The sequence below is a fragment of the Phalacrocorax carbo genome, chromosome 3, assembly GCF_963921805.1.
Source record: "Phalacrocorax carbo chromosome 3, bPhaCar2.1, whole genome shotgun sequence".
NCBI classification, from domain to species: Eukaryota; Metazoa; Chordata; class Aves; order Suliformes; family Phalacrocoracidae; genus Phalacrocorax; species Phalacrocorax carbo.
In genome coordinates, this window is record NC_087515.1 from 17,115,532 (window position 1) to 17,137,738 (window position 22,207).

At 39.9% G+C, this 22,207-nt stretch overlaps 1 protein-coding gene across 5 annotated transcripts; it reads right to left on the bottom strand.

Moving 5' to 3' along the window:
• Positions 1–1,665: 1,665 nt before the first annotated feature.
• On the bottom strand, positions 1,666–21,874 carry LOC104040567 (potassium channel subfamily K member 16). 5 transcript variants are annotated; one of them, XR_010371991.1, is made up of 7 exons: positions 14,244–17,974; positions 9,919–10,033; positions 9,212–9,378; positions 8,266–8,334; positions 6,623–6,788; positions 4,892–5,308; positions 1,666–4,797 (listed from the first exon to the last, which is right to left on the bottom strand). XR_010371991.1 is itself a non-coding variant. In XM_064446024.1 (7 exons), exons 2-7 carry the CDS (start codon positions 14,454–14,456, stop codon positions 5,085–5,087), a joined length of 954 nt encoding a protein of 317 aa, XP_064302094.1. In that variant the 5' UTR covers positions 14,457–14,559; positions 21,606–21,874; the 3' UTR covers positions 1,666–5,084. The 5 variants fall into 5 exon arrangements, 3 of the variants coding, with proteins under 3 accessions (XP_064302094.1, XP_064302093.1, XP_009509062.1); XR_010371992.1 differs by having other exon boundaries at positions 1,666–2,616; positions 4,692–5,308; XM_064446024.1 differs by adding an exon at positions 21,606–21,874 and having other exon boundaries at positions 1,666–5,308; positions 14,244–14,559.
• Positions 21,875–22,207: the final 333 nt, after the last annotated feature.

Genomic DNA, 22,207 nt, shown 5'->3' on the forward strand with positions numbered 1-22,207 from the left:
CGGCAGCCCGCCCGCCCGCCCGCCTCGCCTTCCTCCTCCTCCTGCACCGCTCCGCTTTCCACTCGTCTTCTCCGGAGCGCAAAACTGCCCTAAGGCTCCCTTCCCTGTACCGCCTGTGTCCGTGCAAGGGCGGGAGCTGCTTTCGCCCCTTGGAGGGATGCTACCCAACTCCTTTCCCAGCAAGCCGAGCTGCTCATCTAACCAGCTTGTCACAGCAACTCGCGTAAATCTAGTTTCCTCCTCCATGCAGCTGCTAAGATAATTTACAAGGCGGTAAACAGGTGGTTTTGATAACTACTTTTCAACATAAACAATTAGGGTAGCAACTTTGTGACAGTCTTGTTATAATTTGTGGTTTTCCTATGAAAGATGGGAGCACTTTCTTCGTATAGGTAGCACATGAGACCTGATTAACTCTTTTCTTCTATAGGACTACACTGAATATTCTCTATTCTCTCACCAGTAGAAAAACAAGTCACTTTGGTTGTATAAAAAGTTTGCGATTTACCTATTTTGTTGCAGAATATGAGGTAAAGAGGAATAAATCCAGTAAATTTCTGACTGGGATGCCTTTATATGCTGTCAGATGGTGATGTCTTCTCACGCTGCCTGTGATTTTTTTTTCCTTTTATTTTGCCAGGGGAGTGTTTGTACTATTACAAATAAGGCAGCCTTTGAACCGGTATTGTCCCACTGGTACAGCTTTGATAATGTGCTCATTTATGTTTTTTCTGGGACGTGCTTTAAACTGACTATCATAAACTCATGATTTTACTAGCAAGACGCAAAACTTAATGTGCAAAGGATAGACCAATTCCAGTTTAAAGGTAGTGATATCCTAAAAAAAAAAAAGCAATTTTTTGCATTTTCCACTGAGCCATAGCAATGAACTATGTGAGCTTGGCAAAACAGAATTTGACGGCCAGAGACGGGAACTGAGAGATAGGGAAGCACTTGTTTTACGACTATATCCTTGAGGAGAGCTGAGAGGCTGATCAAAGCAAACACCCCACCTCAGAAGGTGCTGAGAATGGGGTGATAAAGTATATAGTCAAGGAGAACAACTAATTGGGATGTTGATAAGAACTAAAACAAAGTGCCCATTAGGGGAACTATCCTTGTTATAATACTAAAAATCAGGCCCATAGGCCAGGAACACCCCCCTCTCATAAGGCCTATGCTCTCTGATCATGCGTGGTAAATTAAAAGTAAGCTGTACCTTTACATCAAAGCGAGCAAGAAAGTAACCAATTATTAGCTGAGGCGTGTGAATATTAGATGTGATTGACACATTTAACGGTATAAATGCCTTGTAGTTCCTCAGTGTGGGGTGCTAGCTTTGTGGGTTACCGCCCAGCACCAATCTCTGCACAAATATGAATTAAATAAAATACCTCCGCTGTGTGTGTGGAGTGGCGTTTTGCATGCTGGGTGAATGAACCCACTTTTTGGGATAACAATATCATCCTGAACACAGTCTAAAAAATTGCTGAGTCTTTACTCTGCCTTTTCAATTTATTCATTACTGAATGATGTTTAAAATGGAAAAGAAAAAAGCCTTCTATAAAAATATATGAGAAAGAAAAGATGCAAAGGTACTAAAACGGATATATGTACTCAAGTTTCCTCTTTAAGATCAGGAAATAGACACATCTGAGCTACATTTTGACATTTTAATTTCATTAAAATTACATAGTTTATACAAAGTGCACTAAGTATAACCATGCTGAAACATTATGGACTAAACATACAGCATTTAACCTTTATTCTAAAGTTTATAATATAAAACAAATTACAGATGAGACTCAGGGTTTGTAACTACAAGCAAGACTGCGAAGACCCAGGACATCAAGCATGTGCTTGCTAGGAGGAATTTGGGGAGGAAGAGGAAAGATCAATATTCACAACAAGCCACCACAGAATCATATAATATATTAATGGCTGATTTTCTTGAGTACTCTCAGAAATGCCACTTGTGTGTCAGCCTTCTATTTACATCTCCAGAAAGAATGGCTCAAATATTTGCAGATTGTATTTTGGTGTTGTCTGGAAGGTACCGATATATCTGAGCATGAGGAAGGGCTTGCTGAATAAGCTTAAAAGGTAAGTGTAAGTCTGGAAGGACATTTGCATCTTGTCCTGCACGGGACTGCAAGTGGTAGCTGTTCAGGACAATGTGCTGCTTTTCCACATCACAGATGAACACTGCCTGGGCCATTGCTTCCACCACAGGCTGCAGAGCTACATTCAGAAGCTTTCAGAAGTGCTCTTTTCCATGCATCTGAGCTGAGCGTCTTGTAGCAGGTTGTGTGATCTTCATTCTGTGCAGGATGGCACCACTGGTAAAATGGGTTATTAAAAGAGCAGAAGACTCCTTTTTGTGCACTCCTCTGACTCCTAGTAAGCCCTTGCGATTGTGCAGTTCCTCCACATTATTTTTCTTAGCTGGTCACTTGATACTTGCTGACTAACTACCTTTTTGTTAGAGGAAGGGTACTAGAAAGCGCTTCATCCATCCATGCTCAAGAAATGGGCGGGTGCTCCCAGGATGTATCTCAAAGTAACTTTGATTACAGATGTGCATGGCTGTTAGGATCTTTCCGGGATCTTGAAAAACTGGCAAAGTGAGCAAGACATTTCTATTGCTTGTGTAACACAGAACAGCTCATCAGAATCTTTCTCTTTCCTGTTCCAATGTGGCCATATGCTTGATTTAAGGTATCTTTTTGAGTCTTCCGGCAGGCAGCTTGGGAACTGCTGCAGCTACTCTCAGCCTTACTAAAAGCAGCAGTAGCAAAAACTTCAGTAGATGGTCTCAACATTTTGCTACTTTGCAAAATCAGTATCAGGTACAGGAGCAATTTTCTGGACTGCAGTAAAAGCGATCCAAGCTCCCTGCTGTCACATGTCAAACAATGATTTTGACAAAGACTTTGCCAGTCAGTGGTGCATGCATGCTTTCTATCCCTGATTAATCTCATTATCATTTTTTATGGCATGCAGCATGGTGTAAAACACTGCATAGGATCACCTTTAGACTAGTGCATGTTTTGTGGCTGGCTGTGGCTAGATAAAGTAAGGAAGGCATGGAAAAAGGCAAGGTGAAGGGAACAGGTCAGATATAAAAGTCAGTAGATCTTTAGTTTTGCCTTTCACACAAATAGGAGTAAAATGTCTTGTAGTGTTGATACAAGGCAGGTACAGAGTACAGCGATGATGATGTTAACAAGTGCATTTGCAAACATTATGCCTAAAGAATAGTGAATACTGAGAGACAAAATTTCCTGTGAGGTTTGCAAAGGTACAAAAAGCTGGACAGGAGAGAGTTGGCTGCTCTCAGTGAAAGAGGCTACAAAGAAAGCTGTTGCACAAATTTATGGGAATAGCTGAGGGCATAGAGGAAGATCAGTGCAAAAACTAAGGAGATAAAATCTGTGAGGTAGGTAGTGGTAAGACATGAGGGAAATCTTAGATGGGATAAGCATTTGACAACTCAGTTTTGAAATTAGTTGAATAAACCATAGCTGGCATTCTTATATGCCAGCATGTCAGATCTCAGCAGCCACACTGTACTATGCAGGAGTCAGCAACTAGCAAAGAAAACAAGCACCAATTCAGATGTAAGAACAAGTGTCTGTTGTGACCCGCCTCAAAGGTAAAATTCTAGCACAGAAGGTATGCGGGAACAGATTTGTGACCTACACACGTCTCTACATGTTTTATGGACACATCCCCAAAATGAAATATCAAAGCAGCTGCTGAAAGGCTGACATTTGATGTTACTATAGCCTGTCATAGCCCGGGGCTCGTCTATGCGCCCAGTCATATTTCACTTACACTTTACATTAAAGTTCCACTTATAAATGAGTTTAAAAGAATTAATTGGTGGTTAGCATGAGCTGTAAACATACAGAATAAATAGTAGTATGTATATAATTACAAGCATACCCATGGAATGTGTTAGTGATGGTTATAAGCAATCTAGTATGGTACTCAAGGAATGGATAATTGTTTTATCAAGTTTCTATAGTTTAGTTTAATACAGAGTATGACTACAATTTTATATCTCAGTGACTAGCCTGTTATAAGGCGCTTATATGTCCTTCTTGGGTTTTTCTGCTTCTTTGGAAATGGCTGCTGCTACTTTTGACTTACAGTAACTGTGATAAAATCCAACTCCCTGTTTCTCACAGGTGACACTATGCTCATGACCGAGGATCAGATTTAACACAAGAGCCTATCATCAGCCTTGTTTAGAGGTATGGTGCATGGTAGTTCTTCAGTGAACTGGCCCAAAGAAAAATGCCAGACTATAATAATATTTGTGATCTGGCTGGAAATAAGGAATTTTGCTTGCATTTAGATTTAGTTTAAAGCGCTGCTTTCAAGTGGCTGTGAAATGAACTGTGATAAGGATAAGGACCTGCTTTGAGCTGTCAGTTGGCTCTGAAATGAATTGTAACAGTCCAGGCAGTGCTGGATAGACACATAATTTCTGCATAATTGAAGAGAGAAGCATTTTAGCCCAGGAACTAAAGAAATGATAAAATTTTATATGAAAGCTGTTAATTTCAGACAATATCAAATGAATCTTAATTGAATGGATGTCATTAAGCAGGTGGTCATTACTGTCAATATTCCTCTGTGTTTTGATTTGTTTTCTGACTGGAAATGAAGAAAGATTTCTGTACCTGGCTTTTTCCACTTGAGATTCTTGGTGGCACAACTTCTCATTGGAGCTGAGAGGCAGTCACTCTGGATTTTTTGAAAATAAGTGACCATAAGAACTGAATTCCACTAGAGAAAGAGAAAGGATAATAATTGATTACTTTAGGGGAAGTTGCCTTTGTTGAGTGAGAGTGTAAAATGAATCCTGGGACAGTTGTTTTACCATGTGTGCTACTTCTTTGGAGGTTTTAATTGGCTGATGCCCACACAGTGTGTGGAAATTTCAACGCATCTGAAACATTTCCTCCTTAGGAAACAGTCCACAACCTGTGGTTTAGTCCTTTATCCACAGGGCTTGCTTAGTGTGAGGTATAGGTGAAAGATATACTTTCAGGACTGCTTTCTGTGTGCCTTGCTCAGCTATGGGTGTGGATTCTAGGCTGCTCAGGTTCATCCTCCAATTTGGTGGTGGCTCCTTCTGCCAAGCTTATGTCAGTTTTCTGCCACTTTTGCTGAAGGAATTTTTCCATCAAGTCAGCTCCCACGTTGAAGACCAGAGCCAGCCAGGCCAAGCCCAAAACAATCCAAATCGCAGTTAGGCTCCTGTACGCTGGGATATAGTGCTTGTTGGGATTTGTGCCTGAAAATACAGGAAAATTTGCATATTAATCTTGACAGCTTCAGTTGGCTAGACAACATGCATACTCGTACACCCTCTCCACCCCCTGCAAAAGTGAGTGTTTAACAAGTTTGTGTGATCTGTGAGCATTCTTTTCCCCCCCTTTTTTCTTTTTGTGTTCCAACTCTCAGGTTAAGCTTAGCACAGGTGGCATCAAAACTCAGAAGCCGAGGCTATAATAAAAATAGCTGTATCTAATGTTAAAAAGGGACGCACAAAATTGAGTGTTCCTAGCCACTGAAAAAGAAAAAATCATCTTGGAAAACCAATGCTGAATCCATATTAGCCATATTTAACTCAAGAGACGCACAGGGGATCTGAGGGGATTTAAAAAGATATAGTTTACTACCTCAGTGACATCGTGATTGCTTTTTGTAGGGTGATATACCTCTGTAACCAGGATTCAAAATCACCTGGAGAATATTACATGGAAAATGCAGCCATTTTAATTAAGTGGTTATGGGAATCTTAATTCCCAGTCTGATATTTCCACAGCATGGGCCATCGGTGCAGCTGACACAGGCACAGGACAGCACCACAGCCATCCATTTAATCTCTTTCATCCAGATCATCATAAAACTCCATAGTGCCCAGATTCAGCATGGGATGTGTTTTTAATCTCCTTTTGGGACATAGGTGTGACCTCTAGGAGAGGTGAGCTACTACTCATGAAGTAACAGACCCTGGTGTTTTTAACAAAGAAAAACAAAATACATAATCTGTTAAAAGCATTTGTTCAAACAGGTGGAAAAAGAGCCCCTTGCGTGTCTCCGCTGCTATGTCAGCCTAGATCTGTAAAGACTATGTAATCTCATTCAGTTTGTTTTTTTTTTTTACAAGCATCCTGTGGTTGTCAGTAATATTCTCCCCATCGTAGGTACCGCTCACTTCATATTTGACAAGATTTCTTATTGGGAATAGTGGTAGGCACTTGCTGAAACAAATCACTGTTAGAAGAGGGTAGTTCAAAGGCTTAATACTGATGAAGAAATTTGATTTATATTCCACCTGTTGCTCATGGATCACATTTGTACCTGCTTGGACATAGTCGCTGTTGAATGGGTGTTCAGTGGCATATGCGAAATGCGTTTGGTGACTCTCAGCTAAGCTGCCAAGAGAAAAATGCCTATGCTGTATAATACATTAGCTCATTATTACCAGTCTTGCTCAGCTTGCTCTTGTACCAGATTTATACTGGAATGGATATCTGTGCTCTCTGTATTTATCTTTATACTAATTTCAACAAAGCTCAATCCAGTACATCTTCTTTATTACCTACTACATAGTCCCCAAATCCAATGGTGCTTAGCGTGATGAAGGTGAAGTAAAAGCCTTCTCCGTAGCTCCAGCCTTCTACGTAACTGAAGACCAATGGTGGGAACACTAGAAAAAATAAGGTCCCAGCAGTCAGGAAGATGGCCACTGCCAGTGTTTGAACCACCTGAAAGATAAAGGGAAGATGGCAGCTAAACAGCACTGAGCAGTTGTCTAGTGAAAATTGCTGGGTTTGTTTTGCTCTTGAATCACAATCCCAATCCAGCTGGGAACAATGTCCAAAAAAGGAAGGATGAACCTATGCTTCCAAGCACTGCAAGCTGACCTTGCTGTTCACCCTGCACATAGATATTGTTCCTAATCATAAATCGAAAATCTCAAAATTAAGAAAAAAAGGAGGATTTTTGTAAAGCTTTTTGCAATGTGTTTTCAAGTATGCTCAAGTAATATTTTCAAAGTTATTATGGCAACCATAGGAATGAAACAGTCACTTTACAATTTCAATACAAGTGGAGATGCTCTCATAATCAGTTGGCTCCTGTCTTTGAGGAAAATCACCAAGTCTTGCATAACTCATGATACAAAGATTGGCAAGAACAAATTAGGGTTCTCTTCACCATGACTGCTTCCAAAGATTTATAAAGTAACTTTCAAGAGCTCAGCCAAAAACATGTTTGGATGAAATCTAAGTGAAGTCAGTTTGCCTGCTTTTATTTTTAACTTAGAAGCATTCAGAGCTGAACTGTTCCGTCAGCACAGGGCAGATCTGTGTCTCTCAGTACAAACGTCTGCCTTCTGGGAGATAAGTTACAGCATATGTGGCTGCAATAGATAGGTACACAGAATGGTCAGTGGATGGGTCATGACAGGGGATTTTAGTTTAGGACTGAGGATCAGTAACTCATGGATTTCCAGGGAACACACTCTGGTGAACTTTTGACTAGTGGGCTGATGCAAACTCATTGCAATTGTTTAAAAATGCCCTCAAGGGCATTCAAACCGGAGTATGATTTTCTATGCATGCGCCAACTGTGACCGGATGAAAAGCCAAACCACTGTTTATGAAGTAGAAGGTCCAGGTATCATGTTTTAACTTCTCTGTCTGTATTATCTCACATATAAAATAGTCCACTGAGCTTGAGAAACTTGGCATGAGCCTACTGGGTGACTTTGACAAATCACTTCTATATTATGTACCATGTCCCTTCAGCTGTATAATAATACTTACTTCATTTGCAAAGCATTTTGAGAATTACTGATTGACATGGTTATAGCTGATATCTGTTCTCATTTAGTTCATTCCATAAGTGTGATATCATTTAATTAGGTAGTAAATTTTGCATAAAATTTTATACTGAAACACACAATATTACTTTTTACCCTGGCTTTTAAGAACTTTCTGGTACAAACCTATAACTTAGGGGACAGTAAGTCAGGAATTTAAAAGAACTGGTTGTAATTAATTTCCCAAAACATGACTAAGTTGTGTTTAAAAGGAGATGAACCATTCTGGAAGAGGCTTTTCAGAATGAACAGACAGATACAGCTCCCAAGCTTTGTCTGATCATAGGAGTTCTGCCAGAAATGAGGTGTTAATTCAGAGGTGAAAAGAGAAAAAAAAAATAGAAAAAAAGATTACATACCTGAGATGCTGTTAGAAATCTCAGGAAAGATGCAGCTATGCTAGCATGAAAATCCTTCTGGTGGTAGAGCTGCATGTATTTGGGGAACAGACATATGTTATGCAGCTAAAGAACTTCTTGCTTATATAAACCAAGCCTGCATTTGACAGTACCTCTATAGCTTTCCCGGTATGGTAAAGAATGTAGTGACTCAGAGATTTTACAAATGAAGAAGAGAAAAAAGCTTGTGCCAGAACACTGAAATGTTTCAACATATCTAACATATCTAATCTCCCTTTTCCCTGACTACAGGGGTCAAGTAACTTAACCTTTACTCAGAAACATGCACTAACTTTGTTATAAATGACCTTCACGTATTTTCTATTATCAGTGCTTCCCTTATTCCAATACATCTGGACAAGTTCAATGACTCACCAATAAACTATAACTAAGTAGAAGGAGTATTTATTTAAATTTCAAGAAAAGAAAAGGAAGGAAGTGCTAAATTGGTGGCACAATCAAGAAACATAATTCAAGCCTGATTAGCAGACCAATAAAAATAAGTTGTCTTTGCAGAGTGTAGAGATGGATTCTGGATAGATGCTAGCAGAGGCTAGATAATAAGAGCTTGATTCGGCAATCTCTGTATGTGCATGTATTCTGCTAAGGTCACCAGAGTTTAAGGATCCTGCTCAAAATTGAGGCCATGCTTGCTTAATGGTTTGGCTGAGTGAGGTTTTAAAAAGGGAACTCTAGAGTCCCTCAAGCAAAAGCAAATTGCTTTAAAGCTATCGCAGATAAATAGGGTATATGCATTTTCTGATATAGAGGGCCACATAATTGCTGCCATTCAGAAAAATGTAGGCATACAGAAGAAAACCCAGCCTAGCGATGGCAGTACCTATCTGAGAGGAGAGATTTAATTAGTTTTAAAATAGTGGAAATAAATGATAGATTGACACTGTACCTGGGCACGGCCTGGCTTTTGCACCCATCTTCCCAGGGTAATCACATGAGCATTGAGGCCTTTCCCCAACTGATTAAGGAAGGCCAGGTTGAGAGGCACTCCGAATAAGGCATAAAACACACAGAAGATCTGCCCTGCCACTGTGCTGGGGGACTGGTTACCATAACCTGGAAAAAAAGAAGAAAACAGCTACATGAAAAGGCTTTACAGTCAGGCTGCAGGCCATCATGGTAAGTTCCTCGGCTGGGAAGCTCAACTACATTAAGCTTTAGGAATCTGTAGATCTATGGTTTCCTGCAGTTAAATCTGCCTACAAATTGCCATAGCTTATGATGGAGCCCTGTGCATTCACTACTACTAACAGAAAATTTAACATTAAAAATATTACTCTTAAAGAGTATTGTAATTTTCTGTAGGTCTCTGATTTTGTGGTGAGTGGAACTGAGTGCTTCAGAGCAACCTCAAGATGTGCTATGCGTGCACAAAATGATATTGCATGTACCAAGTAAGCACTCAGCTTTTTTTGGCAGGTGTAATTTGCTGGATACACAAGAATAACAGGTATAACTGGAAAACAATAGAAAACAGTAACCCACAATAGTCAAGAATATCTTTCAGGTGTATTCTGTCCACCAACTGCACATTTCTGGGGGCTTTACAGGACAGCTGGAGGAAACCCCCATTTATAAGGAAAGAGAATACCTCACCTATAGTGGTGACAACAGTTCCTGCAAAGAAGAAGGAGTTGCCAAAGTCCCAGTTACTAGTATTTGTGGAGTTTCCTTCTGGGTTGACCCCTTTTTCCCATGCTTCCATGAGGACCTGAGGCAGAAGAGGTCAAAGGAGCAAAGTTGAGCAACCCATTAGACCAAATCAGGAAGAATGTCAGAAAAAAAGAGAAGTAAATATTGCTTTCCATCTTGAGCAAGCAGAGCAATAAACAGTGTAGAGTTTGACTAAAATGGCTTTGTGCTGACATGGCAAAACATGAAAATAGAGCTGGTCAGGAACTTGAACTCTTGTCACTGGAGAGCTGGCTATTGAAGTAGGATAAGTTCCATAACTAGTTGAAGGATAAGGGGAAGGGAGTGGAGGAAGTCCCCAAAGTGATCAAACTGGGAAATGAAAGTGAAGCTATGCCATAAAAAAAAAAGGCAGTTCCTCTTCTCTCCTTCCCTAGTCTAGTCATTTCATTCCAGTTTTTAATCTGGGTTTGTGTAAACATATGGTTGTGTCTGTGGGGAGGGGCATGGGGAACATGCTTTTTTCTGTTTCCTCCATGTAAGTACTAGTGAGGGTGAATTACTACTTTTGGCTACAACTTCCCTATACTTTTCAATGAATATTAGGCTTCTCATAGTCTGAAAGATTAGCTAATGTAATATTCTCTGCTATTCCAGATAGCTCTTACCAGATGACCAAAAATACTATGTGCAAAAGAAACACTTCTCCTTTTATGCATCAAATATCTAACTAGCTGCCTTAGTGAAGAGTGTGTTCCTTTGCTCTCCCTGAGGATTCATCTGAAGGAGACTCATTACCCTCTGCTCAGTGGCTGGGGTTTCAAGAATCCCCTTGTTTGGTAACACCAGTTTTGAAGTCCAGGTCACAGCCTTCATCACTTTGCCAAATGTCTGAAGAAATTACTTTTTCATTTCTTCTAGAGACTTTTGTATGATGCAAGACATGAGCAGGATTCAACAGCAACCCCAGCTTTGGTTGGTTCCAGGAGTATGAGACCAAAGAAGATATTCTTTCTTGATTCAAATGTTGACCACTGCCAGAAGGATTGCCTATCTGATGAACATGCCCGATACAAGGTATCTGATTTTTACATAGGTTCTACAATATTAGCTGATCTGTGCTGGTGGATTGAGTATCCTAAGTTTAATATCTAATGTTTTCCCTTTAGTAAAAAATCCTACAGCATTGGTGAAGTCCACCAGATAGGGCTGCTAGGCATCGTCACATGTGATCTCATGATTGATGTGGCAGTAGTTTATTTCCAATATGACAAAGAACTTTACATTATCCATTAAAATCCTGTTTTTAGAATGGGAAGAATTTGACATATCAAATTATTTAGAGCTGACCATTTTATTTGCTGGTTAGAGGGAACACACAGAAGCTACTGAGGTATGAGATTTTTGAAACGTCTAAAATAATCACAGGTTGAATTTATCCCTGTGAGGAATGCTTCTCAGTTCTATCCATTTCAATGCACAAGAGTTCAGAGGAGCTACACTCACATCATGAGAGCCAACACGGAAAAGTAAGGCCATATTGAATGCTGAACACTTCAGACATAGTCTGACAAGGCCAGATTTCTTGTTATTTAAGTACAATCCCATGAAAGAAATGGCATCCTGGTGCCCAGGTAAATTGTTCCTAAGCAAACAGGTTCATGTGGGACAGTTATAATGGCATCTAGCTCCTTTCCATCTACAGGTCAGGTAATGGTTACGGCTGGAGCGTGAACAGAGCAGCTGTTGAATCATTTGGTCAACATTATCTGTTGCCTTTGTGAGCAGAGGTAGCCAGTAAGTAAAAACAATGTGCTATAATTTACAGTTAGAGTATGAAGCCTACATAAAGGTATAGTAGGATGTGGAGAGAATAAAAACTGCCTGCCACTTTTGCTCCTGTCCTGTCTGCCAATGCACATTGCAGGCACTTGTGGTCATAGGCAAGGATTTGTTCCTCTTGGTCTATATTTATATCAGTTCCTTTGAGGCTGAAAAAGTATGGACATAATCAAAACAGGGATTTTAAAAAAGGTACCTTCCTACTTCATGAATCTGCTTCTCAGTTATGCTGTCAGAGTGGCATAATTTCCTGGCCCAAGTGTGTTTGCCAGCAACACGGAGTTTGGATTTGCACTTTCCCAAAGCTCCAGGCTGTTCAGTTTAGGAGCTGCAGCTCAGGGCCACCTCTCAGCCTGGCAGTTTTAGCCAAGGCAAGCCAATGAAGTTTTTGGACATGGAATTGCAAGAATTTGCTTCATGCACAATCAAGTCAAAAGTTAATGAATTGTAAGTGGTAACTCCATTATTAGTGATAATGGATATGCGAACAGAAACTGGAGTTGATTCTCAGATTAGTGGATTTAAGTTTAAAGAACTGGCAGTAAGACAAGACACCTTATACTTGTCAGCTGAGGAGACTGAATCTAGTGTCTGTGTCTCACCACAGCCTGAATACTGTGACTTTTCAGACTGGAACTTCTGACATGATGAACAGGCCTCCATACCCATATGGCTAAAAGTACAGAGAGATGATTGCTTCCCTGCGTTAGTTTTAGAGTTAGAGATTTAATAGAGAGACTTCTATTTCCTACTATTAGGAAGAGCTGGACAAATTTCTTAAGAGGTCTTATAAAAGGCAGGTGAGTCAGAGGGCACCTGCATTTATATTTACCCTGAGGACTATCAAGTCTAAGCACTTTGAAGCTTGGTGCATTGTTGATGATAATTTGGTGCCCTCAGCTGTTTTTGTCTGGAACAGCTTACAAGTTAAATGTATCTAATTCAGCAGACATGCAGCAAAATGTGATCCTCTAAGTGGCACAGCAGTGCTGATGAAGCTCCACTGGAGCCAGAAAGAGGGGAATCTGGACATGTGTGAACCCTCATTAAGGTTTCTAGGGTACCAGAGATTTAACTGAACCTTTCAATCCTATAAAGAATCCCAATTTGGTTTGGAATGAGAATCAGAGTTTTCTCCTCTACAGTCATTATCACAGAGATAAGGGAAAGATAGGAAAAATCACCAGCAGGTGAAGGTGAAAAAACCAGACATGCTTTTAGGCATGTAGGTTCTTGAAAACTCTAAGTCATTTTCTGGTCAATGCCAAGTGTTCCACAAGAAATATATCACATTAGTAGTAATCAGAACATTGTCTTTCAAGACAGAGGTTCAGACACCTTCTCTTCCCTTTCTCATCTGAACTTCACTGTTCGCTTAAATCCATTTGCAGAATCTGGGCTTTTTGTTGATCAAAAGCATATCACAGAATCACAGAACGGTAAGGGTTGGAAGGGACCTCTGGAGATCATGTTGTCCAAGCCCCCTGCTTGAGCAGGGACACCCAGAGCAGGGGGCACAGGAACACAGGAATGAAGGGTTTTGAATGTCTCCAGGGAAGGAGACTCCACAACCTCCCTGGGCAGCCTGTTCCACTGCTCTGTCACCCTCACAGTAAATGAGTTTTTTCTCATATTTAAGTGGAACTTCCTGTGTTATATATACTTCCGTGGAAGTCCTCTGACTTATACAGTACAAACTTGCAGCATGTTTAGAATTTCTATCAGGTTTAATGATATGATAGAAAGAGTTCAAATTGTTTGGGAACCCAGCTCTACAACTGGATAAAATTTGAGCATGAAGAAAGTGGTAGTTCAAGGATTTCTGTCCAATTCTTGCAATACTAGAATAAGAATATGTCTATAATAATACGAAGAAAGGTCTAGCCATTTTTGAGGAATAGATTAAAATGTAATTGAAGATACCATTAATTGACAACCCATATTAAACAAGAGCCTTTTATCTCTTATTATTAGTGATTGGTAACACAGTTCATGATGGTTGAAATCTTTTCTTTAGAGGCCTGAAAGTGCCTCTAAAGTACCACCTCAAAGGTGGTAGACAATTTCTAGTACAAAAGAAGGACAGAATTTGCACAGGTTTGGACTGGAGAACCTTGGAGGGCAACTTCTTGTAGGTTTGATTCTTGGTTTTTGTTCCCATGCATAATTCCCATGTAATAATTCATGAAGGAGCTGAAAACCATGAAGTTGAAATTATTGCAAGGTGGCATGAAGGTGCATCGGCAGATTTGAGTATTTTGGGAGTTCATGACTGGGAAAAGAAAGAAGTGCAATAGATCAAGATAAAGAGGTATATGACTGGGCTTGAGAAACAGTCCTTTGATGTCATGGACAGCAGATCAGTTTATGACATGCTTGGCTATAACAGTATAATTTCTAACCAATATAATGCTTGAGTCAAAATAAAGAGACCCTGTTCCTCTTACCTGTGCAAATTGCTCCAGGTCTTGCCTGTCCAAACACGTGTGGTTCTGCAGGAACTTGAGCTTCTTCAGCTGGAACTGGTCCCGAAAGTGGCTCTCTGCACGTGTCTCCAGCAGGTGGAACACCATAGCGCCCAGGAGGAGGTAACAGAGATACCCCACTATCAGCAGCAGAGTCCAGCTGATCTGCCGGTTGTGTATGGTGGGGAGGGGCATGCTGCTGCTCTGCTGATGCCAGTCCCTGCTCAGTACTTAATAGGTTACTGTCCCAAGACTTGTGCTACCCCGGAATCACACACCCATGTTCCCAGCTACTGCCCTGGAGAATTTTTTAACAGAACATACCGGTATCAGGCCTATACAAAATGAGACTAACAGGCAAAGTTTATCCCTCCACATCTTTTGTCTATCCAAAATAAAGGGAGAGCATTTATGTCTTAATAGGAATATGAATCATAGTGGTTTTCACCTATTAAAACAACTTTTATCCAAAGATCTCAATCAAATGAATGAAGCCTGACACAAGCCCTCTGAGATTGGTATTGTTTTCCAGGCTAGGAAGCTGAAGTAAAACTGTGGTTGAATGACTTACCCAGGGTCATATGAATATAGAGTCACAGATAGACTCTTAAAGTCTTGACAAGTAAAGCCTTATTCTAAACACTAGACTTCTGTACAAGAAAATGTTATGAACTCTCTAATTACAGCAGACTCTCCAGAACAAAAAAGACCATGGAGCTGAATAAATGGAAAAGTCAATAGCTGCCGTCTGTACCATACAAACATTGCTGGCACCAGTGAAAGCAGCATGATGAAGCTCATAAACATCTTGAATTCAGCGTGGTCACAAGAGAGACCTTCTCTTTCCTTTTTAACCCTAATAAGATCAGTCCCCTCACTGCCTGGCCTGCCGCTCCTGAACTCTCTGTCCGGTGACCCCACCCTTTAGTCCATGGAGTTAGAGAATGAACCACTCATGCCTACTGCTTTCAGTCTCTGTATGCACTTTTTAATCCAAATGCTTAAGGGGAAAGGTTAATCGTTAGCTAAAAAAGCATCAGAGGTTCACTCATGGGAGCCTTAATCATTATCATGCACTGGAAATGAGCTGGGCTTGCATATTTTTTCTGTAGGAAGAGCTTTATCACTAGTACCATTTATGCCACACTGCTTCTGAAAGAAAACACACACACACAGAGCAAGAAGGCCATGTGGCAAGGGCTGCAATTTTGTTATTAAATTGCTTTCCTATTAAAATTTTCTGGATACAGATATCCCTCCTTTTTCTTAGTATTCAGAGTGGTTTTCACCTACTTTCAAACAAGAGGTAGTGCTCAGAAGAAAAGACTGAAAAAATGGTTTCATTCATAGCTGTATCTGGGAAACCCCCTGTACTTGCCATTTGAACTGTGCTCCTATCCCAGGGCCAGCCATCTCCACCCAGAAGAGGATGGCTGACTGGCAGCAGCAGGCTACTTGTCACCCTGAAAAGTGAAAAGTATTGTGAGGAACTCCTAGAAGAACATCTGGGACTTTGTCTAGGACCACTCTGTTGCTGTGACTGGGGGACAGAAAGATTTCAGCAGAGAAGTGCAATATGCAAGGGATCAGAGCCTGGGTGCTCTGGCATTTCTTTTCAGTTTAAGTGAAGCATCTGGGAGATAGAAGCTCTAGTGAGCTATAGTGGCATTGATATTACTGGGCACTGCAATAACGTTATGAAGCACACTGATCTGAAGCAACTGAGATATCCAACTTATCACTGATGGAAGGCCTTCTCTTGGTCTGTGCTAAGGATGACAGTTACTTTCAGAGTACCTAATGAGAACTTCTCTTTTGCGTCTGATTTCCATAATGAAAAGGTGCAGCTTGTTGTTCCATACCTTGTGAAATGTTATGGGTAGAAAAGCCTGGGATGTTGCACAACTGCCTGTTACACTAGAGGGCTGTCTCTGGTGAGAGATCCAGATGTTTGTCGTGTTGTACTTTGTAGGACCTGCGTCTACCAGTCTAAGAGATTGCTAGCCTACTGGTTTTCTGGAATGGAGGCAAACACATGTGCATAGCTGGGCTAAGACAGGTTCCCACAGTTGAAGTAGGTTTCACAATTAAGGGTATGAAAAATACAGCACTGAACCTCTTTTATGTCCCATCCTGTTCTGTTCAGTTCAGTTAACAAAGCCTTCCAGCTACTAAACTTGGCAGTCTAAATTATGCTTTAAGAAAAAATGTCCACTTAGGCTTACTTTTAGGATCTTAATTTTCTGAGGGTTTTGCGAATTGAGTCACTAAACTTGTCAAGGTGTGTTGACTTCTTTACTTTAGATATTCCTACTTAAAGTACTTCAACATTAAAGGTGTAACCTGTTTGGTTGGCCAAGTGAAATGATTCTAATAAACTTTCAGATGAGGTATTATAACCTTTACCATGACTATTACTTGAAAAGCATTCAAAAAATGCAAAAAAAATATATCAATTAATAGGTAATATAACAAACAGCTGGAGAGGACTTCAAGGGACAGGTAGAATATGTAGTAAGATGTGTCCTGGAGCTAACACAGAAAGGAGTGTTTCTGCAGAAGGATAAAAAAAAAAAATCAATTGTATGTGCACAAGAAACTGCAGACTAAATATGCAGTTAGAGATGAACCACTTTATAGCTGAATGACCTTACAGATAAATGCAAGGGCAAAATCATGAAGCACATGTTTAAGAAAGTATTTTCATAAACATCACAATTCCATACAGGTGAGCAGAGTAGTGTGCACTGAATATGTGAAAGGCAACAGTCTGTAAGTAGATGCTGCTGCCATATTTACTCCTGTAGAAAAGCTACAGAAATATGTACCTATAGATTTCAAGTTATAGAAATCATCAATATTCTGTTTGCAAAGTTGTTATTTCCCCCTTGTACCAAGTTACAACATAGGAATAAAACAAAACAAGATTATGTGCAGTAGCCCAGAAGTTATGCCGTGCCACAGGAAAAAACCTCAAATATATACATTTGGAAGTAAACTGAAAACTTACGGCTTCTGACTGAGTTCTGCATCTTGAAGAGGGAGCTCAGCATGGTTTACTGCATCAGAAATGAAATTTGGCTTCCAGGTAAAAAGAAATAATATACAACATGCCAAAATAACAATACAAGCAGATGCCTTTTGAAGATGGGATGACAAAGCACACTGTCTCATCTAACTTCTCTTGTTGCTCTTTTGATGTTCTTCTGATTAAAAAATAAGCAAAACTGGAGTTCATAAGCTTTAGGAATAAAAAATGCTGAAAGCAAAAACTTCTTGAGAGTAGCTGAACTTGGAAGTTGACTGTTACTCAGAGGTTCTGCTCTTCCAGTGCTCCCTGCCAATGTTAAATGTAAGAGTGCATTTGGTCTCAAAGCTAAGGAAGGAATTCTCAAAAACCATTTTGAATCCAGAGCTGAACATTGTCTCCTTGATTATTCCTTCACTTATTAGATATTCCTCCCTGAATTCTGTTGTAATATGTGACTGACCCAGTACGATCCAGCTTTTCCCAGGGAAAATCTGAGCCATTCTAGAAAGTGAAGATACCAAAATGACACCCTGGTTTACAATCAAGATAATGAATCACTTTACATGTATTTCCTGGAGCAAATAAAAGTATTCAGGGTTCTCCAATTGCTTCACCTGTTGTTGTTACAGTCCCTAACAATTCTTAAACATGGACAGATGCTAAATAAAAGATAGCAGACTTGGTTTCCTCACTTTGTATTTGAAAAGCCAGAAAAAATACCATTGTGACAACAGGGGTATAAGTTACATAGACACAAATAAACTGTTTCTAAAATAAGTAGTTAAATGGTTGAAAGATATGTTGGCTGATCCTGTCATCTTCAAACTTCTGATGAAGAGTGAATTTTTTGACTATTTTTCCCTGGAAAAAAATGTTTCTGTACAGAACTAGATGACAAATTGGATGCAAAGATCCAGGGACCCATTCTTCCACAGGGTATGCATTTCAGCCTGAACAGTTTGTACCTGGAAATACTGAATTGTTTTGCTCAGTGAATGATATTTAAACCCTGCACTTCAGAGAAGAGTTAAGGAAATTATTTTAGAACCATGTTAAAAATAAATAACAGTAACACTGCATTTCTTCAGGCATGACACTGCCATCTGGCAATTTTCTACTTCTGATTTTGTTCTCATTCTGAATTTAAACCAATCATTTTGGCTTCCTGATTTACACTTACATAGGTGAAAACATGAAGCATTTTCAGATAAAAGTTATAAAGAGTTCCAAAATATCAATAGTATTTTTATCAGACAGGTTCCATGAAAATAAAAAGTTTCCTTGAATCCTGTAGTTATTGTATTGGAGGTAGACCTTGTTGTTTCTGTTCTTTATCTGTCTAAATGCATTTGAGTAAACCCACTGTTGGCCCACAAATACAAGTATTTGTTTAGTTCACTGTTTGTGTCAAATGAAGCACCTCAGCTGCCCAAAAAATTGAATAGAAGATAATCTTTAGAAAATGTCAGGTGTGGCCCCTGATATTTCCCTCAAGAGAAAGGGAAAACTGAAGTTTTAATTAAAAGTCTTCAGTTGTATTGTGGTGGTGTCAAATCAAGGCATGGATAGTAACTATTATAAATATCTAGTTTACATTGTTTGCCTTATTTGTGAGGTTTCGAAGCAAACATTGCAGGAAGTGAAACAGAAAAAATATTAAAAAAAGATCATTTAGCATTGATTTGAACAACAACAGAAGTGATTCATATTAAATCATACAAAACCAGAAGTTTGATTATTGTGGTTATTAAAAATGGACTTTGAAAAGACAAACAAATTCTATATAGAGCTACCAAACCTGCTATATGTAACTAGGCATTCCCAGATTTTCATCTTGGCATCCATATTCACCAGCTGGATATTTGGTACAGGCAACGTTTACAAGATCTTAACATGTTACTACATTGAAGTGCTTTCAGTTTATGCTATTGACATAAAACACATGCATCCTATGATTGATTAAACCAGGTAAGAACAATAAAATCTTTTGTTGGAAAGATATTACAATGTTACATGTGTGAACCTCATTATTCCACTTCAAAGCCTCTTTCATGAAAAATGCAGGAATGAAAAGGGAGATTGGATTAGGCATGTCTATCTTCCAAGCAAGAGAAACTCAACATAAGGTTATGTCATTTTTCTCCTTGGAGCTGTCTGGAAAGCTGCAGTGGCCAAGAAGTGATGAAAATGGAGACAAATGCCCAAGCCAAAAGCTGGTGATCTCAACAGTTTCACTAGCATGGTTCCAGACTGTGTAGAGATCCCTGGCAGATTCAGCATAAATGAGAACAGACCCTTTGGCCTTTACTAGAAGTCTGTGTCATATCCTGACCCTCCCAGAAGCTATGTTGCTGTAGGAGAACAGCAGATGTCTATCTTCTCCTGAAATAAACTATACAGAAGGATTGGAAATGCCTTGAAATAAGAGATGAGATGCTCCACAATCTCTGGTATACATTAATCCTGGAAATATCTGTGTGATATCTAGCACTATAAAGCTACTTTCCCAAGAAATCTACACAAAAATAGATATTTGGATTTATTCTGGTTTGAGATAATAAATAAAATGTATTTACCATATAAGCATTTAACCAACCAGTAGCTAGGTAACACAGTGAACAAACAGGAGTCAGATATGCATGAGAATCTCTATGCTTAGTGAAACTGTTTTAGAGGTGGCTTAGGCAGGAGTGAAGACCATTATAAATGCAAGCCTCCAATTGTTTCTTCAGTGTGGTGAATGCTTGGGTTCTTTCAAATTAATCTAGATTTTATATGAAGTTAGCTTATTAAAACAAGTAACTTTGTTCTTCTGTGGCCAACCAAGCTTTCTTGAAGCAATAAATGCTTCATGAAGACAAAAAGACTTAAGAGAGGAAACCCAGTAGCCTTCTAACACCTGTGAGAAAGCCATCAAGAAGATGGAGCCAGGCTTTTGACAGTATGGCTTGTGGAGGAAGAGAGACAATGGGCGAAAACTAAAAGTTCAGGCTGGATATAAGGAAGAAGTTTTTCATGATGAGGACAGCCAAACATTGGAACAGATTGCTTAGAAAGGTTATGCAGTCTCTGTCCCTGGGGGTTTTCAAGACCAGACTGAACAAAGCCCTCAGAAGCTTGGTTTGATCTAATAGCTGATGCTGTTTTGAGCAAGAGGTGGGATTAAAGACCTGCTGGCATCCTCTCCAACCCGAATTCTCCTATGAACCCAAGAGGCAACCCTTGAAGAGTGGAGGCAGTTTTTTAAAAAAGTGTATGCTTTAATTCTTAAGACCTTTATGTACCGAATGAGTGATCTCTTTTGTCCACGATATTAAGAACATTTCCAAAATAAGCCAGAAAGGCTTTATATTTATATGGTTTTATATATTTATATGGTTTTCTATTATTGGATGCACTTTTGTCCAAGCTTTTCTTATGTGTTTGGTATAAGCCGAGTCTCAGACCATTCTGCCAACCAGGTATTACTTTGCCGCTAGTGATTGAATTTCACACCGATTTTACAACATTGTAAAAAAAAGACTAGAGAATTTTGAAACAGGAGAGCAAGCAATTTTTTCTTTCTATGAGTTAGATGTGTGGCAAACTGAGAACAAAACACTGAATATGTAATCATCAAGTAGTGGCAGTGTCACATGGATCATACCAGGATAGCACTGAGATCCTTCTCTTAATCAGTTACTGAAAGCTGCTGGAAATGCTTCAATGTCAAAAGAAATGAGCTGTTGTACCAGCAATTTTCTTTTGGCCACCTTCACATAAAATCAGCACAATGGGGATTTTACTGAAAACCAAAAAAGACAGCTGCTTCACCCAGCAACCTTTTGGAACCTCTGGTTCTTCTCCCGCTATCTGGGTCAGATAGAGGCAGGATGGTGGCCCTGCTCTCCTTAATGAAGCTGTATAAATACCAATTCAGTGCATATTTCATACAGTGCTTATATATAAAAGAGTGAGAAGAAGAAAAAGACAGGCAGTTAAAGATTCTGGCAGAAGGACATTTTAATATTATCTCCAGCAAAGGAGACAAACAAAAGGGGAAAGACCTGTGGATTTTCCCAACTCTGACCAAATCCTTGAACTCCCTCTTCCCAAAGCAACATCACCGTTCCTGGATTATTATCCACAGTGCGCCAGATCTTGTTTATTAATGCGCTTCACTGACGAAACGCCAGGTGTTTAACATACACCACAGTTTTATTAAATTTTCCACTGTCCTTAAGAAAGTCACTTTAGCCCATATAGTAAGCTCAATACATAAGACAAAAACTGGTAAAGCAAGATACATGAAGTTGGGGGAAGGAGGATACAACCTGTTTGGTGGTCCAGCAGCCCGTAGCAAGGTCAAACGTGATCGGGGTCTCAGGCCAGCTGAGAGGGAGCTCCAGCGAGTTGCTCCCATTCTCCAATTTTGTAAGCTGGTGTGAAGCCCCTAGTCCCTACATATCTTTGTACTCAGAGTCTTAATCACCATAGCACACCCTGCTATGACTTCTGGAGGTGAATGGGGGCTGTCTGGGTAGATAAATGAGGGGAAGGAGGAAGGAAAGCCTCATGGTTCAGTGAAAATGTTCACGCCTCTATAATTTAAAAGAGCAACACAACTAAACCCTCAACCACGAGTTGTGCTGGGTCTTGACATAAGTTTAGGCCTAATTTACTGGCAGCTGATAAGCAGCGTAGGGAGTGGCAGAGGCATATTATCAGAGTCTGCACAGTTGGGGCTGTGGAGCTAAGCAAGCAGTGACTACCAAGTCTTCACCTAGTTCTGCCCCTCACCTTGGCCTCATCGTGGCATTTCCCTCTTCAGCAGACTCTCGATGTTAGTCTGATCCCAGGGTTGGGATGCCACAAACAGTAGATCTGAATTTATCTCACCTTGTACATCCTAAATTCTGCATAAAGCTTACCAATT